Source organism: Hippoglossus hippoglossus, chromosome 13 (assembly GCF_009819705.1).
Source record: "Hippoglossus hippoglossus isolate fHipHip1 chromosome 13, fHipHip1.pri, whole genome shotgun sequence".
Taxonomy (NCBI): Eukaryota; Metazoa; Chordata; class Actinopteri; order Pleuronectiformes; family Pleuronectidae; genus Hippoglossus; species Hippoglossus hippoglossus.
In genome coordinates this window covers 20,191,797-20,215,847 of record NC_047163.1, presented here as the reverse complement: position 1 = coordinate 20,215,847, position 24,051 = coordinate 20,191,797, and the positions used below count along the sequence as shown (strand labels likewise).

The 24,051-nt window shown below is 42.7% G+C and overlaps 1 protein-coding gene across 12 annotated transcripts in view; it reads left to right on the top strand.

The window, feature by feature from the left end:
* myo18ab (myosin XVIIIAb) overlaps window positions 1–8,994 on the top strand; it is a 126,182-nt gene extending 117,188 nt beyond the window's left edge. For 10 of the 12 annotated variants that reach the window (XM_034604265.1, XM_034604270.1, XM_034604266.1 and 7 more), the window contains 3 exons: window positions 2,564–2,686; window positions 4,199–5,713; window positions 6,917–7,054. In XM_034604265.1, coding sequence (XP_034460156.1) covers window positions 2,564–2,686; window positions 4,199–5,705 — 1,630 coding nt within the window. In that variant the 3' untranslated portion in view covers window positions 5,706–5,713; window positions 6,917–7,054. Of the gene's footprint in view, window positions 1–2,563; window positions 2,687–4,198; window positions 5,714–6,916 lie in introns of all 12 variants that reach the window. The other 2 variants (XM_034604268.1, XM_034604267.1) reach the window with 1 other exon arrangement.
* The last annotated feature ends 15,057 nt before the right edge of the window (window positions 8,995–24,051 follow it).

Genomic DNA, 24,051 nt, shown 5'->3' with positions numbered 1-24,051 from the left:
TACTCGAAGTGTTTAAGTAGCCTAAACCTGAAATAAACTCTGATATCATAATCCTGTACTTGCAGCAACCATTCACTCTCAATACCATACTATGATTGTAGTGTGGCTCAAGAATAACAGCCCTGAAAAACTGGTAAAAATGTATAATTCCTTACCATTTAAAAGAGGAAGACTTGATGTACTACAAGCTAAACAGTAATTTCTTTAGTACTGTAAAGTCCTCTTGTTGGTTTCAGGAAACTCAGAGGTGTCACTTTGGTTACAAGGTGAAGAACACAAAAGTACATGCATTTAATTATCTGCTTTTCTAAAGGCACAAGGCACAATATTTAGTTAATACAAATGTCAGGGAAAACAAGTTGACTCACGGAAACTTGATCAACACAGATCTTACACCACTTTACCCTGAAAAGGGTCAGATAAGAAGCCATGTCTGGATTTTAGGATCTGCGACCTGACATTTGAGCGTCCAATCCTTATGGCTGAAGTTCAGCCTATTTTCTGACAAATCTGCAGTGACAGGGACACTTGGCTGCACTGTTATCATTACAGTAGACAGCAGCAAATCCCCAGATTGTCTAATAGCCGAGGCATTTTCTGCAAAGTTAATTATAGCTTAAGAATCCATTGCTCTCCTCCTTGGCCCCATCCTCTGCCCTCGTCTTTGGCGTGAATGCACTCTAGCATTACCACCCAAGGTAATTGTATTCCATAAACGTCAGCAGGCCTTGAATTTGGATCTTGCTGGGCAAGCCATTGTTTGGAATCTCTCCTTTGAAATCTGGGGAGATTTGTCTCTGACTGCTAATGATTTTAATTATTGGTGGTACTGCACCATTTTGACCTTTACAAGAAAAGACAGTTTTTCCCTCTCTCTTCCTCGACAATATGGGAGGCTTTCTGAAACAGATGCAGATGAAAACAGAGATGTTGAGCCACCCCTCTGATGTCTCAGTAGGACTATTAAGCTGTAACAACTTAATTTCACAGCGCCACACAAGCACTGGGCTCTGACGGCACTTAATGAGAGTTGCGCTCTTTTCATCCGTGTCAAATTTTATGACAAGCCCTCTGTTTTACTCTGTGGCTTGCAGTTGCTTTTGAACGTGTAATGATAATTGAGAGGAAGAATTGTGCAGTGCCCAGCTGTGTCCCAAATCATTCTGTCAAGAGCTGAAATTATGAGTGTTTGCATGTTATTTGTGTGTGTGTGTGTGTGTGTGTGTGTGTGTGTGTGTGTGTGTGTGTGTGTGTGTGTGTGTGTGTGTGTGTGTGTGTGTGTGTGTGTGTGTGTGTGTGTGTGTGTGTGTGTGTGTGTGTGTGTGTGGTCTTGTACAGCTGTCTTTGTGAGGACATTTTGGGAAAGTGAGGACATTTTGGCCGGTCCTCAATTTGTGACCCACCTTTAATGGACTGTTTGGGGGTCAAGACTTGGTTTTAGGGTTAGAATTAGGTTTGGGTTAGGGTTAGGCATTTAGTTTGGATGATTAGGGGCTAGGCAATGCATTAGTGCCCTCACTAAGATAGAAGTACAAACATGAGTGTGTGTAGCTGTGCAATTTGTTTCAACGCAGGTGTGTGTTGTTTCATCGTCCATGCCATCTTATCATTGGCTATAGTTTATTTCGTAGAGCTAGGAACACAAGTACATGAACATTGTCTCACCTAGTTTCACAACAGAGATTACATTATGTAAGTCTAACCTTTATCAGATCGATGCAGGCATGTTCATCTACTACACAATGAAAGACATTCTCTGTTTTAAAGTCCAGTATCCCTCTGATACACACACAGTTAACGGGACACACCTTTCACATGCCAAATCCCACATCATAAAAACAATTGTGCAATGTTCAGTGCGCTACAACTGCACTTTCTCTGAGTGAATTTGTTGCTCTGATAGATTTACAACCACTTATTAACTGAGGTAGTGCTGCTGTAACATTGTCTTTTATTATTCCAGTCTTCCTCCTTGTCAAAACATGGTGCCTGCATTACCCATAATTCAGATGTATAGCATCATTTCAGTTTAACCAAATCGCCACAACACTATTTTGAAGGTGAAGTTGTTACCTAGGCTGAACCATAATTCATATTCACTTTCCTCTCTACCTTTAAATGCATAGTTCAGATATCAAAGCAGAGTTGCTTCACTCCCAGATCAATAAATGTGGTGTGTAAAATGTTAATCATACATAACAGGCTAGTGATGGCCAAAAACTTTAAAAAGGCCAGGTGGTAAAAACATAGAAGTGGGTGTTAATATCTATACAGCCTGCTGTGGGCATGTTTGGGTGAGCTGACTGCATGTGCTGTATTTTATCCAGAATAAATGGCTCAATGACTAACACTTCATGCCTGGTCTTCTTTTTCTGACCCCACAGCCAGAGTTACAGCCAGAAATGTGCAGGAACTTTTCTCCTATAACACTAACATTTGATGTACCTTGTTCTCTCCTTCCTGAATAACCATGTCTGTCTTTTGGTCATTGATAACCTCCTTTCTCATCTTGTCTGCCCTTTGCTTTCTCTGACTTGTTTTTCTTTCTTTAACTGCTTACCAGTCCAGGGGATTCAGACACCGACTCTGAGGTGGAGGATCGTGTGGATGGGGTGAAGTCCTGGTTGTCCAAAAGCAAAGGTTCTGCCAAGAACCTCTCAGATGATGGCAGTCTCAAGAGCTCCAGGTCAGTACAAAGGCAGCTGCTATCAGCATCATTTCAGCACCTGATAGTGAGCAGTCTACCCAGACATTTGAATGCTTTAGAACTTTGGATGAAGTGGTTTACATGATCTGGCCCAGAGGAAATAAAGCAATGTGAGCAGGTTACTTGGCTGAAATGAGGGAACTGCTGTTGCTTAAATGTTTTTTTTCAAAGTGCTTTGTATTTTATTGTCACCCTCCCAGAGAAGAGGGTTTGTTTCTAAAAAACACACCACCTCAGTGGTAGATTTATCAACATGCCCAATGGCCAGCTGGCAACGTCTACCTGAGACACTCGCAGAGATTAATGGATGTGTCTGCAAGCTGACAGCTTGAATTGCCCCAGATTTGTCTCCTTACCAGAAGATTTAACTTCCCTCCCTCAGCTGAGCCACTGCCAACTTTAAAAACTTTTTAAATGTCTCTTAGCAGCAGGTCCCCGTAGGCATAAACTGAGTGATTTCATTGAGCTAGCCAACACTGCCCCTTGTAGTAGTAAGTTTCAGATTCAAATGACTTTAATTGCACAGGAGTAAGAGTACAAGTACATTTGAATTCTTGCCAACTTCTCTCAGTCATTTAACAAAGAACAGGCCAACAAAAGGGAGTAAAAAGGAATTTAAATATTTATCAAGTTTAATGTGTTACTTTAGTTTTCATATGGGAATGTTGTTCAACCAAATTACACAAAATGATGTTTTTAAAGTCTTCTGCAGTGCTCACAGGAATACATTATTAAAGATCAGTGTTACATCACATAAAATGTAACTATAAAAGTTCTCCTTCTCTTCATATGAAAGCACCTGACCTTGGTTTATTACTAGAACACAATGGTAAGATTTAACTTCCCTAAACCTCAACCCTATCAGTCCGGCATACACAATAGAAACATAACTTCATAACTGTAATAAGTAGGACTTACTCTTTCTTCTTTTCAAACACTTTTAATCCTCTTTGTCAGTCTCTGTAGAATAGCTCTAGCTTTCGAGCAGCAGAATTTTATTTCTTCTTTTCTGTCAAGTGCTACTTGTGGGGTTAAGGGACATTTTAATCAATCTGAATCTAGCAGAAAATAAATACGCAGTTTATTAAATTCAAGCCTTTCATTAAATGTTCTACGGTTTAGGTTTCAATAAATTCAAGCAACAACATTCAAAAGTAATCTTACATTTAGGGAACTAAAACTCATTTCTGCCAACATGCCATTCAAAATATTAATTAATTTTTTTGTCCTTTGTGGGTCATACTATTATTTTGGTTTCTATCTTTACATTGCAGTGCAGGAAAACCCATGTTAGTCCATAGTCAGTTTTCTCCAAATTTGCTTTTCTATACTCTATATTCAGCTTTTACATTTCTTCTCACTATTCTGTCTTTATGATTTCATTCATCTCTACTTCTCTTCCTCAACTCACCTCCACTTGACCCTATGTCTCATCATTTTCTCTCCCATTTTCTTCATTCCTTCGTCCTTTCCATTGTTGTTTCTTTCTAGATATGCTGTAAATTTAGACGCAAAAGAGTGGAAAGAGGGTAAGGAATGGAAAGAGATGAATAAGGAGGGCAAAGATGTAACACCGAGCAGGCCATTGTCCGTGATAAGTTCCCTTAGCTACAGAAAACGATCCAACCTGGATTCAATCGGAGGCAAAGAAAGTGCCCTCTTCAGTGCCCTCAAGGAGAATGCTGACCCAGAAGATTCACCGTCCTTCTCGAAGGCCAAACCCAAAACCTCGGATCTTCAAGATGACACCTACTCAGTTACCTCCAGGAGGAAGTCCCAGGTAGGGGATGACGTGAATGGCAGAGAATCAGTCATCTCCCAGGCCTATTCAGAGGCCAACAGCCGAGCCAGGAAAGGCATGGACAGTCGTTGGGGTGACTTTGACAAGGAATCGACCATTTCATTCCCTGCATCAAATCGGGCTTCCACACATCTTGGGTTAAGCCCCGAGAATGATGCCAAATCTACCATCAGCTTAGGTCTGTCAAGCCCACTTGGACGCGGCCGAAGCACCTCTCGCTTAGATGGGGGCAGAGGTGGTTACTCAGTGTATGGCAGCAGTCCCAGTAGCCCTTGCTTTAGCAGACGGTCTGGGGGTCGCAGCCCCGGAAGTGTTAGCCGAGCTGATTCTCGCATGTCACTGGCACGAAGCTGCCGCTTGAGTGAGTTTGATGTTGATATTGATGACAGTCGGAGTGTTGCCTTTACTGAGAAGTCAGCGTACAGTCCTATCTCGTCCACCGGGCGCAGTATGTCCATGCCACCACCACAAAGCAGATCATCAACTACTAATAATGATCCAGTTGATAATTTAGAAATCAAAACAGTCAGTCATCGCAATTACCTCGATCCCGACCTAGAGAAAGCCATCAATGAGGTGCTGAGTTTTAAGCCTATCAAATTCAAGCGCACAAGCTTGGAAGACTCAGAGGGTGAAGGGGAACAATCCAAGAATGATGAAGATGACAAAGAAAGAAAGAGCGTCAGTAATGGAGACACTTCTCGCGCCGCCAGCAGTCTTAGGCGCTCTGCATCTGCTGTGGACTGCATGAGACCGTCCCGCAGTGCCAGCAGCTGCAGCAGTCACCGTAGCAGCAAGAGCAAAGGCAAGAGTAAGAAAAAGAAGCGAAGCCACAGCTCCGAGTCTGAGAGCTCAGGAGACGGCCGTCATCATAGGAGCAGCTCCAAGAGAGGGTCCAAGAAGTCCAAGAAAAAGTCCAAGAAGCGGGATAAATCTTCGTCATCTTCGTCCTCTACATCCTCAGATTCTAAGTCAGACTCTGATTCAGATTCAAGCTCCGGAGCCTCAACCATTTCCTACCGAAGCTCCAGTAGTGTGAAGAGGGCCCCAGCTCGGAAGGCTTCCAGCCCAGAAAGAGAAGGAGATGATGGGCCACAGAGCGAGGGTCAGCCACTTAACAAAAAGGTTGATAAGAAGAGGAAGAAGAAGGTGGACAGCCTGATGATGAAGTATCTATACCGGCCGGACAGTGACTGAGGCAGGCAGTAGGTGCTTGCCTGATCCGGACCTAAGAGTGCTTTGACGCATGGTGTGATCTAATCAAAGACGTTTTCACCATTATCAATCATTTTCCTGAATGAGATCAGCCTTTCACAGTTCTGAACTTTGTGTGTTGTTTGGCATGCTCTCAATTTCTAATGTTTGCCACTACATGTTGTTAGTTTCAAGCCAAACAATGACCACAGTCTCTGTGGCTGACTGTGATTTAATACTGTTGAGGCTATTGGGTGCACTCAACGTGGATATGCCCAGAATTACTCCCAAGATGTCACGTTGATTAATGGCCACAGAAGGTAAAAATAACAGTCAATTAAGAAAGGCCATAATATTTTTTTTCTTCCCTGCCCTATTACTTCAGGCATAATTAGACCCCAAGCATTGATTAACACACAGTAGCAAATTCATCCAAGATACACAGCCTTGAGTAATTAACCCACAGTTTTGTGTATTTAAACACATTGACTCTTTGACGGGTAATGGCATTTGTTTAGTAAGTTATTCTGTATGTTTGTCTTATTCTTTAAGCTTATTCATTTGACAGCTGTTATATTTAAGAAGGGAAACTGTCACACCTTAGTAACATATAACTGAATGGTTTTGAATGCTACACATTGCATGAGGTTACTGAGATTTAGTTAGTTGATACAAACTAACCTCACAGCTTGCAACTGCAAATATAAAACAGATCCATTCCAAAATGTAAAACACAGTGTTGTGTATATAGTATAACAAATAGCAGCAAATACAGAGATGCTGCAAGTAGTCCCCAATGGAAGGGATGCATACAACACAACATACAACATTTCTTTATCAGTCCTGATATAGTACCACTATATATCATACATTTAAAGTGTGTTTATTGCTGCCAGTAGTGGATGAAAGATGAGCTGCAGCAACACTACAGGTTAATACAGGAGTGTCATTCATACACAATCTAACAGTTTTGTCTTTTTTATGTTACATCTGCCCGATTTTGCCATTTTACTACTTGGTAGTTTTTTGATGACAAATTTATTAAATTCTGTTTTGGCACATATTTTTAATGCAACGCATGTGTGGTCAAAGTGCTGATTTTCACTTGTGTGTGTGTTTTTTACACTGAGTTGCACCAAGCTCTCTTCCCAATTTTTATTTTCGGCTGAAGTGTTTTGATAACATCAGTGTCTCTTTGTTCTTTCTTGCTCCAGCCCCCCTGGTCGAAGACGCTACTACTTCAGTAGATCTGATGAAGAGGAGGAAGAAGAAGAAAAAGAAGAGGGCGGGGCGGCCCAGGGCTCTTACCCCTCCCGATCCAGATATGGCAGCCAAATAAAAGACGATGACAGCGAGGACAGGCCTTATGAGACCACATCGTAGTCCTCACTGTCATCACCCACCGTAGAAAACGCACCCTCATTCCACTGTCACAGTTTGTCTTGCATGCGCAGTCGACCACAGTGTTGATCAGATGGTCGCAACCACATAACCTAAACACTCACAACCTTGCAAGAGAGCACGGACGCTGAAACGCTGTAGATGTTCATAACCCTCGATCAGCTGAGGCAAATCCTCTCAGGGTTTGGTCAGAGCCTGACAAACCTCAGTCTTTCTGACTCATCGGTTCATCGGTCTAACCTCACTGCACACACTGCAGCTCTGGTATTAGCGACTCCACTCTGCTGGTTGCATGCAAGCAGCAGTTGCTTGGTTTGAGCAGCCATCCTGTTGAACTCCAGTCACAGTTGTTACTGACCCAAAGAACTTGAGGTTGCAATGATAATAGCTTCTTTCTCTCCCTCTCTTTGTCTCTGTCACTCTTCCTCTCTTCTTTAAATATAGTACACTACAACAATATAAATTGCCACTGTACAATGTATTGCCAAAAAGCCTTTGTTCCAAGTATGTGTGCACATTGTTTTTTTGTATTTCCACTTGATGCTGAAGTCTGGGAAAAGTTCCAGCTTTTTTTTCTTCTTCTTCTTCTTTCCTTTTTGGGATAAGTGCCATTTGACTTAAGTGGGCTCCTCTACAGCTGGCTTCTCTGCAGCTGTGGCGTTTCATGAGCTGCTGCACTGTACACTGAAGATGCTCTCATTATCATCTGCTTGTTTTTGGTTTGCCTGAAAAGTTTTCTGCCTTTTGCTGGCAAATAACCTCTTCCTCACAGGGGAAGAGGATTGCATCACTTACCGCTCCGTCACAGAAGCGTGGCAGAGATTCGTTTCCCTCCTGTTGAATCTTTTGTAATTGATGTTTTGACAGATTTGTTTTGCAGAGGACCGCTGTCAAGCAAATAATTTCCACGGGTTTTGAGCTTACCTCTGTGAAACGCCTTGTCTCGTTTTATTGTGACTTGATTTGACTACACACTTGCCGGAATTAGTGGAAGAGACTTTGTCCTTGTGCTTGTCGTTCACATGCTGTCTGTGTTTTAAGTTTGATGTGCTTTACTTCTCCAAAGGGAATTTATTTAACCTTGGGCACTAATCACTTGTCGGTTTAATACAAAAAACCCTGAGCGTATGGAATCCTCAGCCAGCATGATAAAAGAGCAGGCTGCGTTATTCTCTAATTTTATTATTCTTAACAAATCACATGGAAAGACTATAACCAGTCATGTGTTTTCTCAACCTTCGGGAATAGTATGTGTAAGAAAATATCCTTTTTTTTCTGAGATTTCAACCACATTTCTCAGCATTCTGGTTTGGGTTTCCTCACAGTCCCACCTAACACAAATGAAATATTTATAGATGTATGTTTTCCATTACAGAAAGTTAATTAATTTCCTAAATTTACTTGCCACTATAGGTTTTTTTTGGGGGGGGGAACTGGGAACTTGCTAGTGCTCCACAGCGACTATATAAAGATGGACAACATGACAGCTACTCAGAAGTGAAGCCCCCTACTGGTTGCAGCACAGATAATAAACCATCATTTTTTTAACAGGTTTGGTTTTAATTAGTTATTGGATGTTATGAAAACTGGAGTAGACATCGTGATTGACAAGTGAGATTGATTTGTGATGGGTTGGGGGGTGTATCAGTGGGACTTTGTTACCATGGCTTACTGATGATGTCACCAGCGCAACATGGCATCGCCCATATCCGAGATAATATGCCTTCATTTTCATACAGTGGGAGGAAGTGGAGACGTGTCATACAGTCATTGGTCAATAATAACAGCTCAGCCAGCCTGGTTATTAGTGGATATGAATTAGTCGTTCAAACTTTATATCTGTACACTAAACTGCAGTGCATGCTGCTGGATGCAACACAGCTAATAGGACTCTAACTTTCTTACAAAAATCCTTACAAATTGAAACCAACACATGTTCTAATTCATCTAAAATCACCACATCCTGTATTATGTTGGAGAATGAAGGAGTTTTTGTTAATTCACGTTGCCTCCACTGCAACATTGAAGTAAAAAAAACCTCTCCTTGATTAATCTGTTTAATCTTGATTCATTACTTCTGAGGCAGATTGTTGTCACATTCAGTCTGAATATGTTACCAAAAGAACATTCCCCTGTTAACAGGTAGGGTGACGGTCAGAGTGACGGTGTAAATCACGTCCTGCTAATACACTGACAATATAGAACATTTAATTTTAATTTCCAACTCATTTTGAATAATGGACAGATCACCCGGGCCAAAGTCCGTGAAAACCTCTCCGCATGATCTGCCGTTGGTCAGATTGGTACAAATTTAAATGTCAAAGTTGAAAGTGAATCATGGAATCAGATGGGCTGATTGAAATGACTGCAGCTCTGTGTGGATTAATGTCTTTTCATGGGTTTTGATGATAATAAGAAAAAACGAGAATCTCACCAGCCTCCTTTAAAGCCTCGTCTGGTTCTTTAACCGTCACTTCATCAACTGGACAGAACGGCAGCCTGTATAACAAATACTGTGAAAACACTGTCAGCATCTTTGAGGCCTGTTTCCTGTAAAATAAAAATAAAAAATAAGACCAGTGATGCCTCTAAATGGCCAGAAAAAAAGATCCTGCATTTTCACGTTAGCTTAAGTGTTACATCACACTCTTTGGTCAGCTGTTGGGGATCTACTCAGTAGCATTAAGATTTTGACTGAAAACCATTGCAAGTCCAGAAGAGCTTGACGTGACATTTGGGGGCTGGAGAAAAAAAGTGGGGTCTTCATTGTGGGAGAAATTGGTTCTTCATCTTTATTCTCTATGCAGTCAACAAGTGTGCAAATGTGTTTTTTTGATTGACCCTGATAGTGTCTGGCTTGAACAGGAAAAATAACTCAAGAGCAGACATGATGTTGATGACTGCACACAGTATTTATATATAAATATGTGTATGATTCATGCTAGCTTCGAAAATACTTCATGTTTATTTTCATTATTGAACAAATTGACCACTTGGTATAAATTTTGCATTACAGTTTAATATATTGTAAATAAATGATGGTGATTGTTTTAGACTGGATTTGTGTGAGTCGCTGTGTTTGGCTGTCGTTTCTTCTCAACATCTCTGACATCACACACACACACACATGATGTCTGACGCCTCCTTGTAATGTTCTCATCTGCTTTGAGAAGCGCCAGCAGCATTGACCCTGACAATGCTGTGCAGAAACATAAAACTAGATAATTTCATCTAATATCGTCTCCTATTGAGGAGAGAATAACTATTGTCCGCTGCAAAGCTGCGCTGTAAGAACTCATTCACATCTGTGTGGCCGACGGCAGCAGGACCTCTGTTGGAGAAGCTCAGTTCACATGAAGATGATTCAAAGTGTCAGAGGGATAAATGCAGGCTTTCATTTCTCAAGCAAACGTAAAACTCCTTTTACAAACAGACTCTGGGATTAACTCCTATGATGATAAATTCTGTGTCCTATAAAAGCCCATTGCTCTTGAAGCTTCTACCGAAGATGGCAGAGAAAGTTCTCTGAGCTCTTTTCACTGCAGATTTAAGTCGTATTACCTGTCAATCTGTCAGTCCGCTCACCACTTTGGTCCAGACTGACGTATCTCAAACATCAAATGGACTGACATAAAACACTTTGTAGTAAGAAGTTAATAATTTTCAGGGCAATGAAGTACTCTGATCCTTTAAGTAAAAGCACCAGTGCAGCAATGTTAAGAAATATTCTATTATAAGTAAAGGTCCTAGTTAAGTAAAGGCTGATAACCATCAGCAGTAACATGTAGTTACAGTACTACAGTAAAGGTTTGTCTGTGTGACGTGTTATTATATATGACCTCATTATATAGTTTGCACAGACGCATCAGTGTGTGTTATTGCTGCAGGTGGAGCTGGTTCCAGTGGTGTTTCATATATAAGGACACTGGATGACAAATGGTAAAAGTTCTGATGCACAAAGCTGTTTTCAGTTCCTGGGATGTGGAATCACCTCATTACTATACATTTTCCTCCATCTGTACTTGACTTCATGCAGTAGATTCTTTTTCCGGTACTTTTCACTTTTACTCATCTATTTATATCAGCAAATATCTGTACTTTTTACTCCACTACATTTACGATGCATTGTGTGACATGTTTAGATTGTTTCATCCAATCAGACCCCGCCTCCTGCAGCATCAGCATCACTGGTGGTAAAGAGACACTTTAAATTGACTGTGCAGAGGCCAAGACTCAGCCATAATGATATAGTAGACCGTTGTATTAGGGAATAGGAAACACTCAGCCAGTACTTTAACTTCTAATACTATAACCCTTGTGTTGTCCCTGCTTCCCCCGGCTGTTGGCCCCCTCACATAGCCCACCCCATATTAGGACGCACACGTAGGGCAATAGACAAGTGAGCAGATGTATTAGTTACACCCGTTTTACAGTCCTTTTTCCTGGGGCATATCTGACACCTCTTCCTCTTACTCGCCCCGAGCGGGGCTGCTGCTTGGGCTATGGAGGAGGCCGGACACTCGGGTCGAGCGTCGTCGTCGTCGTGGTGGTCAAGAGCTCTCCGTGCAGCGGCGGCTTTTACAGCCTTCACAACCGCGGCGGACGCTTCCGTGCGGGGGATGCGCTCCCTTGGTGCGATGAACGGAGTCACGAGAGCCTTTCCCAGCTGCTCTAGGAACACCCTCCGCTTGCCCGGCATCCAGTCGGGGTTGATCTCTCTCCATATCACGAAGGCGTTGTAGGAAGAGATGTCGAGAATGTTGTGAAAGACGACCAGGGGCCAGCGCGCGGTCATCCTCCTGCAGCTGTACGTTCTGATCACCTTGTCTAGGTTGTCCACGCCACCTTTGTTGCGGTTGTAGTCCAGGACGATGACCGGTTTCCCGTCCTCGTGGTCGCTGACGTCGGCCTCGGCGTGCTCAGGAGCACCACGTTCCTGTTTTCTTTGGGATGTAGGACACCAGAGTGGCGGTGGGCGTGAATGCGAACTTGGATGAGAACACCTCTCTTCCCTTGACCGCGAGCAGCCCGGTCGGGAGCTCGGGCTTGTTCTTCCGAACCGTGCCGACCACGGTGATCTTCCTCTCCAGGAGCTGCCGCGTGAGTTCGTAGGAGGTGAAGTAATTGTCGCACGTGACGTTACGACCGTGCAGTCCCTCCGTTACATCGAGCACTACCCGCAACCCCTGGTTCCGTTCTGGGCGTCCGGCGCTCAGCTTTCCGGTGTACACTTGCATCTTCCAAGCGTAGCTGGATTTTGCATCGCAGGCCACCCACGACTTGATCCCGTATTTCGCCGGCTTGCTGGGCATGTACTGACGGAACGGACACCGGCCTAGGGAGAAAAACAGGAGGAGATGAGATGAGGACAAGGACTAGCAGCCGCTATCTACATAACATAATAACATAACTCTGAACGGAACCAGTTGCTCGCCCACGGTCACTTCGGGCCCCGGGTTGTAGAGGCGCGGTAGCCGCGACACCCACGCGTCCCAGACCTCTCGCACGGCCGCCAATTTGTCCGTGGCTCGTCTCGTGCATCTCGTCTCGTGGTCGTCGAAGCGCAGCAGTCTGGAGTACGTGTGGAAGAGTTTTAGGGGCATCGTGGCACGAAATATCGTCCGGCCGCTCTCGGCGTCCCACAGGCTGGCGGCGGCCTCGCCCCGGGACCTGTACACGCCCGCTAAGATCAGCAGCCCTACGTAGGCGCGCAGGTCGGTCTCATCCATTCGTCGCCGCATTTTCGACGACCCTCCAGATCGGTCATCTCCAGGATGATGTTCTCTACCGTCGGCGTGACGAACAGGCGGAACGTCGAGGCTAGGTCACCGGTGCGGGTCATAGTCTTCGTCGACGTCGTTGCCGTCCTCTCTGTCTTCTTCTCGGTCTGCTTTTCTGTCTGCTTCTCGGTCTGACTCTATCGCGTCCTCTTCGGGTTCAGAGGATGGTTGCTGGGAGAATAGCTGTTGGAGAACCTGTTCTCTGGTGAAACCTGACATCGTGACATGGTCAGGGAGGGTGGCACACGGAGAATGGCACACCGGCTTCTCTGTGGGTCTAATGTACCCCCCTAGATTACAATTGGAATCAGGTGTGGGTCTAAATGACCCCCCAGGAGAATCGAGAATGACAATCCATTGGTCTCAATGACCCCAGGAGAATTGGATAATGACAATCCATGGGTCACCCTAACCCTAACCGGCCAGGGCTTGCGGATGATCACACGCACGCACGCACGCGCACAGACACACACACTCTGGGTCAACCCGACCCAGGAACAACACAAGGGTTAAGTATAGTTTAGGCAACGCTTACTTACTTTAAGTAGAGAAGTTAATGTGGTACTTTCACTTTTATACATTTATTTGTACTTGAAGTAAAGTGTTTGAGTACTTTGTCCTCCACTGAATGTAACCATGTGAGAAGTTTAGAGGAAAAACATCCGTCTTTGTTGTAGCTGTATCTCAGTGACATGAAGTGTGACCCAGACGACACACTGCTGCTTGTGAGACGTCAGAACCCAAAAAGGTCGAAAACCTCTGGTTTGTTTGTTGTATTTTAAAAGCTTGTTAAATCATCTACTTTGTAAAAGTTTGATCCAAAAAGTAAGTAGGAACAGATAAATGTAGTGGAGTGTAAGAATGAAGCATACAAATGGAAACCCAATGGTCAAAGTAGATTTGAATTCTAACATATTCTCATCACCAGAGAAGAAGCTTGATATGGGATGATTCTGCAGATCAATGACAGCATTCTTCCGTTTGATATCCAGTGCCAGGCCTTTTCTAAATTCTTGTCTTGTACAATATCTGTGCAGGATGACTTTAATCTGTGTGAGGCTATGGTCAGAGGTTAGGGAATGTCTGAGCTTGTCTGTTGTAAATAAAGTATTTATGTGATCGTGGTGGCAATGTCTGACCCGTGCCAGCGTGCGTCACCCACAGCAGCAGCAGCCAGGACAAAGACTGGCTGATGAGTTCTTCCTGTAGGGATGATCATTGTATAGTAGTGATTATACATATTAGAAGGTTACAGGAGGTGAACAGGGCAACAGCTTCGTCAGAGGCAACATATTTAAATGTAGATTTAATTGTACAACAAACCAAATGATGGTATAAAAGCAGCTAAAATAAATAAACAGAGCTCACATTGGTCCAGACGAGTTTTCTACTGTCAATGATAATAATTTACAGGTGAGGGTATATGTCATCTCCAACATAAAAATAAACTGCAATGACATGGCTTTCCATAAAAAATTATAGACTGTAGGCAATAGAGTTTGATGTTGATATTGACCTGGTTAAACACTTTGTAATAAGGTGATAGATGGAAGGATGGATAGATAAGTTATTTATGATTAGATGTGTCTATATATATATATATACACACATATAAGGTGAAGACATTTTCTTAAGGTTAAGGTAAGGGTAAGGAACATAGTTACTATGGCTAAGGTTAAAGCCATGGTAGTTAAAGTCCCCAGGGGAATCAATGTCAGTCAATGTAATGTCCTCTAAAGTCATGGAGATGCGACTCTGAGTGTGTGTGTGAGTGTTTGTGTGCATGTGTGCGTGTGCACGTAGACTTTAATTTCAAGTGCTTTAAGTGTCCTTGAAGGATGTCGGAGTGAGAACTAAGATGTAATCTTTTTCTGATCAATATTCAATCTAATATTTTGATACATGTGAGGGATGTGCCGTGCATTTCATTCCCATCAACTTCAGATGAGCAGATAAAGTCCTTCATGTGGATTAATCAGATGTTTATGTGCAGCCAAAGAACAGTCTTACCATCAGAAACTTTTGTACCATGATCATTTGACTTTGAGTTGTTAAGTATATTTACAGCTGTGTGGATTCAGTCTGCTTCAGCACCAGAGCACTGTCTTCACTTTCCCTTCAAATGTAATTGAATTGTCACATTTGACAAACCACAGCAGAGTACAGTCAGTTCTCCAACAGACCTCCATGGTCTCTCGCTGTGATCAGGGGAACATGGTTCACGACTGCAATGTCCCCACAAGAAATTGTTTTTTTAAGTCAGCGTTGTACACATGTAGTTGTCAAAAGGTTCGTCCGTACAGCCAACAGCATGACCAAGAGCCTATCCCAGCATGCACCAGATGAGGGGGGGAGGTATAACCAAGGACGCTCTATCACAAGACTGACATGTGTAGAAAAGAACCACAGCAGCCAGAAGAAACAATGCAAACTCCACACACACACACACACACACACACACACACACACACACAGGCCACAGAGTGAGCCAGAGAGCACCTGGTCAGACCTATATGTCATATCCTGCTGCAACAGGAGCTGAGCTCGTCGGTCTTAACAAAGCTCATTCGTTTCCAAATCAATTCTAAATAACTAAAGTAAAAAAATTAAATAACTATAACATAAAGAGTGTTAACTGAAGAGTAAAATGACAATTTTATTAATTTACAATAACACAAAGATGGTCTCTGAAGCCACTGTGGATTGTAGAAGAAGAGGAATCTCACATTATTTTCTAGCACTATAACATGATCGAACAGCACTGGCATATCACAATGGGCAGTAGCATATATAAGCATATATAATAGTAAAGAATGATTGTATACAACCAGGGCTGTGAGCAGGATTTCTAAATACACTGAGGTCAGAAGGTCAAACTCCCTCTAATTCCTGTGTGATGAAACGTGACCAGAATCAATAGAGAACAGGAGCTGAGCGACGGCTTCACCACTGTTACTCATTCCTCTGTCCCCAGTGCCCAGAAATCTCAGTTCAGCTTTCACACAATTAGCACAGTGATTTAAGAAATCACCACAGAGGGACGTGTAATCCCCAACTGACGCTCCCCAAAATATATATTTACTTTGTATCTTGAGACAGAAGTCGGGGCTTTTTGAATACAGTCTGGGATTTCATACATTTCACTAACTTTAGCTTGGTTCAAACATGGCCGGTATTTTTTTATCACAAAAAATAGATTCTCATTTTACACTGGGCTTCTTTGGAGTACTGCACCACCCTGTCCGGTCATTAGCAGTAACTGCAGCAGGACGCGGCCTTGTGCACAGTCACCTATGCAGAGATGTGGTAGAATTACAAAATTCTTAAATTAGGTAAAAAATACAAGGCCTCCATATGAAGTGAGTTGATCAAAATGCACCGGTAGGTGGTAATGAATTGAAAAGTCGCTCTTCATTAGCACTTCTAGATATATGGAATAAATTTAGCGCCAATAATGCAGGATTCTCGCCTCTGACATTTCATCTGTGGGAGAACGCACAGAGACTGGGAGGTCGGTCTCATGCAGTTTTCTCTTCACGGGTCAAATGCATTTTGCCCTTTATCTGTTTGCTCCCAGCCGGCAGAGCAGTCTCACTGACAAGCAGGAGCCAGCAGGAAGCAACCAGAGGCGAGGTCAGATCGTCTGTGGAGCTGCTGAGCGACGGTGAATTCTGGCTCTTCTACAGGGGAACATCCCCAAACGGCAGGCGGCTGCAGCTTCTCCTCCGGCTGCACCCGCCTGGTGGCTCACGATGTCAAAACGCTGCTGCGCTGCCTCAGCACTTACAGGATGAGGAAATGGCAATTTCAGGCAATTCTCTCAGGTGCTTCTACCTTACATTTCACTGAAATGAGAAACTGCGCTCCCTTAAACAGCCTCTGCCTCTCTCTGTTTGAATTAGTTTAAAAATGAAGCATAAATTATTCCTCTTCCTCCACCGGCCTGTCTCCCTCCAGCTCCCCCTCCGCCTGGTGAAAGATTGCAGATTATTGTCTGAGGCCCTTGTACCCTCTTAATCAGAACTATTTGTGGCCATACAGTATTCATGAGCTGAATGATGGAAATTAGCCTTTTAGCCGCTGTAGCACATCTCTGCAGGCAGAGAGGCAGAGGCGAGGGCAGACAGACGGTGGCAGGGCGAGCACACCTTTTCCCCAGAGAGAGACAGTGACAAGAAGATGTTGTAAAAACATGCAGAGCCTTCAGTGTTTCCTCCTGGCTGCCTCACCGCTGAGCTCATTACCCTTCCAAATGTGGCTGCTGTTTCTCTCTATTCCCTCGGGCTCTGCGGCTGACAGTCCATCTTGTTTTTTGGCTGACTTGCAGTCATTGCCTCTGACCCTGTGTCAAGCAAACGGCTGACTGCCACTCTGAACTGTCATCTGCCTCGGAGGGCAAACCACTTGATAGTGGTTCTTTTTCAACACGAGGGAAGAGACTATGGGAAAACAGGCCAACGTGGAGGCCTGAGGTCACTGCCTGTGGCTGGGAGCATCGGACCTGGAGCCTAAACCATCTGCTTCCCCATCAGGAACTGGAGGGTTCCTGCTGTTCTTCCTCTGACTGCGACTGGAACATGTCTTTTTATTATTTATTTCATGGATTTGTCACTGAGTCTCACTGCTGATTCATTTTTTGTCAATTAACTCTTTAACGTCTGCAATTAAATGACAGCTCCCTCTGCTGATGTTCATGTGACGTGATCAAAAGTTTCACTAAATCAATCATGTGCTGACAATGTTTTCCTCAAATGCTGCTTCCAACGTCAGGAATGACCTTCGCTTGTCAGATTATCAATTAATCTGCAGATTTCTTCAACAAAGGTCTGTCACAGCTTCCCAGAGGCTTAGAATTAGTTTATTAATAACTGGTCAAAAGAAAGTTGTTTTAGTTTTTGTTGACTGTCTCAGCTCAGCTGTTATCTTGAGTTAACGGCTTCGTTATCTTGTGTATCTGTTATCTCATGGTGTTATTCCCATTACTTCTGGATAGAAATTACTTTCATATTTAATTTATTTAAATCCAGGTTTATTAGATAATGATTTAGGTAGAATGATATCCGGACAAGTGAAACTACGGAGATCATTCTCTACCCACAAGCATCTAGAAAAAGACAGGCCCTTAATAATGCCGGAGGTTGGGAGGATCTTGATGAAAGGTGTTTCATATCAGTGTCAGATATCAGGTGTGAAACAGCTCCACAAGCAAATGCTCTCCAAGGAAGACACGCAACCATATGGAAGTTTGAGATGGGTTTTTAATTTGCTTCCTGTTCCCAGCAAACATTTTACAGATGGCGACATATGGATGATAAAGATTAACATCAACCGAAATCAGCGCTAAATTTCCATAACATGTTACTGAGGGTTGGTTTCCCAGCATTAAACATGTCAGCTACAGGTGAAGTCAAACTTCCATTCAAATTACAATAAGGTGCTTTAATATATAGGTTAATGTACAGTGGTTACAGGTTGCCATAGCAACTATCTTTTAAGTAATTCCCCCGCTCTAACCTATGACATGAGAGATATACTGTAACCATGGAGCTTACATGTAACTAAATGTCAAACCTGACAAGCCTGATTTAACACAGTACAGAAGATATATTAAAGGGCAGTTCCTACAAATTGCCCATCCCAGACGTCTCTCTCCCTAGCCACACTTCCCAGTTGTTCCTGGGGGATTCTGAGGTGTTTCTAAATCCTGCCAACTTGACCATTAAACATCTGACTTCTACTGGAATCAGATTATAAAATAACCAGCATGTGTGTGTGTGTGTTTTTAACATGACAATATGTCTGCCAACACAGAGCATGTTCAGTCGGTGTGGCTGAGTAGAATCCAGACAATCCAGAGCTGCTCCTCTACCTCCATCAAAGATTTGGTGAGAGTTTGTACTAAGAAGCACATATTCAAAGATTTCTGTGGAAGCTCAGCTGTAGGGCAGTATTTAAAAGGATGAGTCCAGTCAGGCTGGTACGGGTCTGCTTCAGGCCTCACAGGAACACAAGTACAGATACCGTTTGCCTCTCGTGTGGGAAAGCGGTTTGTTGACGGTACAACTCACGGACAGAAAATGTTTCATCATTGTGTGACTGTAAACGGGGCACAGTGTTTCGTGTGTTCGGGAGGATGTTCCTCTCGTGTTAGCAAAGACCAGAACAAAAAAGCTCAAAGCTGTCTTTCATTTTTCATGATGTTTGCTCTCTGTCTTTCATTCGCTGTCGTGTTAACATCTCCTGTGCTCCTTCTGGTTGACACGTCTCCTTTCTTCAAGCGCCCGGCGACAGTGTTGCTCCTCGTGCACGGTTGTAGGTCTGCCGTGCACAGGTCATGGTCGGCTGACACTCGGTAGCAGTGGTGTGTGCACATAGCCCCCGGGGTGCATGATGCTGATCGAGAGGACAGGTGAAGCAAACCCTGGAGGGCTGCTGCAGACTGACCTCATGTCAGGGCTCATCTCTGGGGTTGTGTAGGAGTGTTTGGAAAAGGCCTGTGAGCTACAGCTCTGCCCTCTGAAGGTCACCAGCAGCTCCCCACATCACACTGCCAGGCCTTTCACACAGCCAGTCGCTCAGCAGTGTGCATATTCACAGCTTTGTGTCCACATGGTGATTGTGCTTATAGGAGCAGTATTTCCTGCTGTTTAAGGGTAAACCATACTATACAAATGGCTTTAAACATAACTGGATAGCCTATTGCACTAATGCTTCATCATCGGTTTCAGCATAAGGGGAAGTTGGTCAGTTTGGAATCTGTTATACCTTGTTTCAGTTCATTTAATAGAAATGAAAGTATAATACTGCGGACACTACCAAAGAATACCATTAATATCCAAATTCTTTGTTAATTTTTAAACCGTATAAGAAGAGGTTGAGTTTTGGTAGCAGTTGGGCAAATTCAGCCACTGCCCTGGAGTCCCAGAAGCTCAGGGACCACAAAAAGCTGCTTAATCATCTAAACTAGCTGAGGTTGGTCCTGTATTGTCACGTAAAGAATGAATCTAGTTTCATCCTTTTATTTTTGGCATCAACAAATCCCATTTCATTGTGAGCTGAATTGTTTTATTCTCTCTCTCTCTGTGCTTTATGACTCTCCTAACCTGCCTGTGGCTCTCAGCCACAATAATGTCTCAATACAAAGATGTAGAAGATGGACAGTCTAGTCTTGTGCTTCTGAAGCAAATTTGTGTTTTGTTAAAATGACCAAAAATGAACCGATAAACTCAACAAAACTGTTGTTGGTGTTTGGGCAGAAAATAAAGTTTCATTGTTCTGAATGGGAAAGTGGAGGAAAGAAGGTTTATATGAAATGCACAGGTGGCGGCAGGATCATAAACAACTTCATCTGGACATGCATGGTGATGAGTTTGTATGTGCAGGTAGAGGTAAAAAGTCTGTAGTACCACACAGTAATAAAGTGATGACATAAATCAAGGCTGATGCGAGATGATGTTCACTGTGATATATGATCACTCACATTTTTAACATTTCAATTCTTGATTTTTTTTTATGCGAAAAAAGGTCCTTGAAATGTAGTGAAATACGTTCACAAAAATGCCTTGTGCAGTGCGTCAGCACTGATTTTCTGTGTAGTAAATAATAAATGGTTTAAATAAAAGGTAAATATAAAATTTTCCACCAAGGGGATATAACATAAATCTGAGAACATGGAATGCAAGAAGAAGTTTGGCTATAAGAACTAACCGTCTTTGTTTTATGACTTTTCTTTGCATTCATCATTTTTTTGATTTTGATATACTTTGGCTCTTTAGCTGCTACGTATCTGCTGTTTTGTCCTGAGCAGCTTGTGCACAGTGGTTGGAGCAGGGGGTTAGTCTGGAAACAGCTGGAAACAAGGATGATGTTGATTAATATAATTTGAGCATATAATATGATGTTGAGCTGCAATCTGGAAAACAAAACAATGAGCTGAAAGAGGCAAAAAAGTCAATCTGAACTGAAATGCAGAGTTGGTCGATTGGGTGTTGATCTGTTGATTCATCAGTTTGAGGGACTTCTTTCACTCCACTTATTTAAACCATTGTTAATTTAAAAACATTGATTAGTGCAACTTTAACATTGTACTTCAGCACATAAATACTGTGTCATAATTTATTTAATACATGTAAATGATAGAAGTGCACAAAGACATGAACTCGCCTGGCAACCAACAGAACCTGGAACAAGCCGCTGTTGTTCTCATCAGTGGCTCAGGAGAAGAAAAGATACATAGAACCTGTGAGTTTGATCCTTTCACAGTCGCTGAGGGTGATTACTGCTGCTGCTCACGTCTGCAGCTGCACTGGCTGGTATTTGGTGAAAAGGCTAATGAAGGACAGTGATGTTTCTCAGACAGGTGCCACACTGGTGTACTGTTCCCAGCCTTTCACTGCACCATCAGCGACTGTGACATTCCTGTCCTGCTCATCCACACTCACCAGGACGGATAGGATTTCCATTCTCTGTCACATACTGGGGCGTCTGGTCCCTGGTTCAGTAACTCTGAGTGGGTCTGTGGAGATAAGTCTGTTCAGGGGAACGTCTTACCCACAGAACTCAAAACGGGTCATGATGATTTTTTTTTTTTAAAGAGGGAACACACATGTAGTCGTGGGTGTTTTATGATCTCAGTGTTTGTGTAGTTTTATATAGTTAATTGTTTTGAGGGAAACCTGAAGTCAGACGAAAAAGTGTTGTTTTAATGTGACACTGAGTAACTTAGATATTAACAGAGCAATGCTTTAAGCTTCTACTTAAAATGATATATATATATATATACTGTTGTCATCCTTTGCTTTAAGTTGGAAGAAAAGCAACAGTTGGCATTGTGAACAGATAGATAATCTTTCACAGCACAAATTGAAAGGGCCGGATTGTGAAGCTTAAACCCTCAATGCCCCCCAGCCATGAGATAATAAAAATGCAGAATTGAAAGTAATTCACTTGGAAGATATGTCTTACTACTAGCTAACAATCTATACCTCTTATCCTTCTATGGTGGTGCCAAATAGTCTCAACTGACCTTGACCAGAAGTCTCCAGAGTAAGCAGAGAAACCCCCACGCAGACACAGGGAGAACATGCAAACTCCACACAGGAGCCTGGTGATTACAGCAGGTCACCATAGAAGAATATATTTACACATGCATAGCTCCGTACAGTCCCAGCGACCAACCTGTTGGTGTCTGTGGGCCTCTCTCAGCTGGCCTCTTCTCCTCTGGGTAACGTTCCTCACTCCAGCTTCACTCTGGCCATGTAAGCATTCATCACTGCATCCACTCTGTTTGCATTCTGGGAAAATGTCACTTATGGTCTCTGAGCTTATGTTGGCAGAGGCACATTTCCTGCAGAACAGCGAGAGAACAGACATGACACCGTGCTATACGCTTGGTTATGTGGAGAATACCTCTGCTGTCTTTGTGTGTTATCTTTTTTCATCTTTCCCCTGTCACTGTAGTGATTTGAGAGATGGCTCAAACTGTTGCCCCCCCTCTGGGAAATCCTTCAACAGTGGTACCTCTGTTTTGTCCTCCTTTACTCTGCTCTGACATTCAAAGGGTTTGATGGAGGAACGGTTGGTGAAGGCAGCTGCAGCACCTCGTCTCTGCTCCACGTGGGTTCCTTGCAGCTCGGCTCTCATGGTTTCTGTTATGCTACTTTCAGAGACGTTTCCCACTGATACTGTTTCTACCAGACATTAATGGATGTTAAACTAATTATGCATTTCATACAATTACCAAATCTACACCAAATCTAATTTTAAGTCAAAATTAACATTCTCTGTCATTTTCTCTTTTTCTTCCCCTGGTCTGAGGCAGTTTGAAGAAATAAAACAGAATCTTTTCCACAACTTTTATGTTTGATAGCATGTGATAGATAATGCTGGATAAATTTGATTATGTGTCACACTTACCTGGGTTTTCGTCAGAAAATTTGAATAAATAAACGTCTTCTTTGTTGTTTCCTCCCAATCCACTTGATCAAAGTCAGGTCACCTAAAGATCATGTCTTCAAAACAAATGACTCAAGAGAGCCTTGGACCATAATCTTGCAGATGCCATTTGTGACTATGCAGTGATCACTGTTTGGCAAAGTTTGGGTATTTTTTCCAGCTTGTTCTCATTATCTGTCTTTATTCACGATTTCATTGCTGCTGTCTTCATCTCTGTCAACTTTTTCTTTTGTGTTAATACTTTAAACATTGACACACCTCTTCATTTATCTTAGACGCTGTCTTTTCTCATCCATGTTGTGAATATTGTTATGTTGTTGATGTGCTGTTACATGTGATATACTGCACTTCTGTCCTGGGAGAGGGATCCCTCACATGCGCCTGTACATTAAAAGTTGATTTTTTTTAATAATAGTTTTCTTTTAGTCCACCTTGTGGACCAATTAGTGAAATTGTGATTTGAGAATATGGGCCATACAAATCAATTTTGATTGATTGATTGATGGATAGATTTGTTATTCTGTTAAAAAATATGTCTGTCAGCTATTTAAAGCCATATAATTAGATATTTTTATTTATTTTAGCAATGTGGAGGGAAGTGAAGCTGTAAACACACTATTACCATCCCAGTACTTTACAAACACCAGTTTTTATTTTCAACAGCTGCTGGATGGTTGTGGTTAAGCGTAGAGGTCAAACTCCCTGTATAAACATACTTCGATAAAAAAAGGATTCCTCTTCTTGTAAGTGGGCTTGATTATCAACAATGAACCTGAGAGAAATGACCGAGCTCTAATCAGGTGTCCGACACATTTTGGGACTTAGGCGTTTTAGTTGGCCCTGCATGATGATTATTGGTGGTTGAATATTTGCATTTGCATGTTAAATGTATTTCTAATTCTTGCAATTTGCATAATGGTCCTTTCCAATCCATCTGAAGTCACTTTGAGGCAAAGGAGCAAATGGTTCACTGATCTCAGCCATTCCGCTGCATAATTTTCCCATTCCTGCTGATGGCCCTGCTTGGCATCCATTGTAATAGGCCGACTGATCAGTGATTTAAATGTTTACCAGTACATGGAGGAATAGATCCAGGCAATAGGCCACCTCTGAATCATGGACTAATGGCTTGAGGGCTTATGTCTTTTTAACCATCTCCTCAGTTGGCTAAGTGGTGAATGCTGAGAAGTGCGAGGGTAATTTACGAACGCATG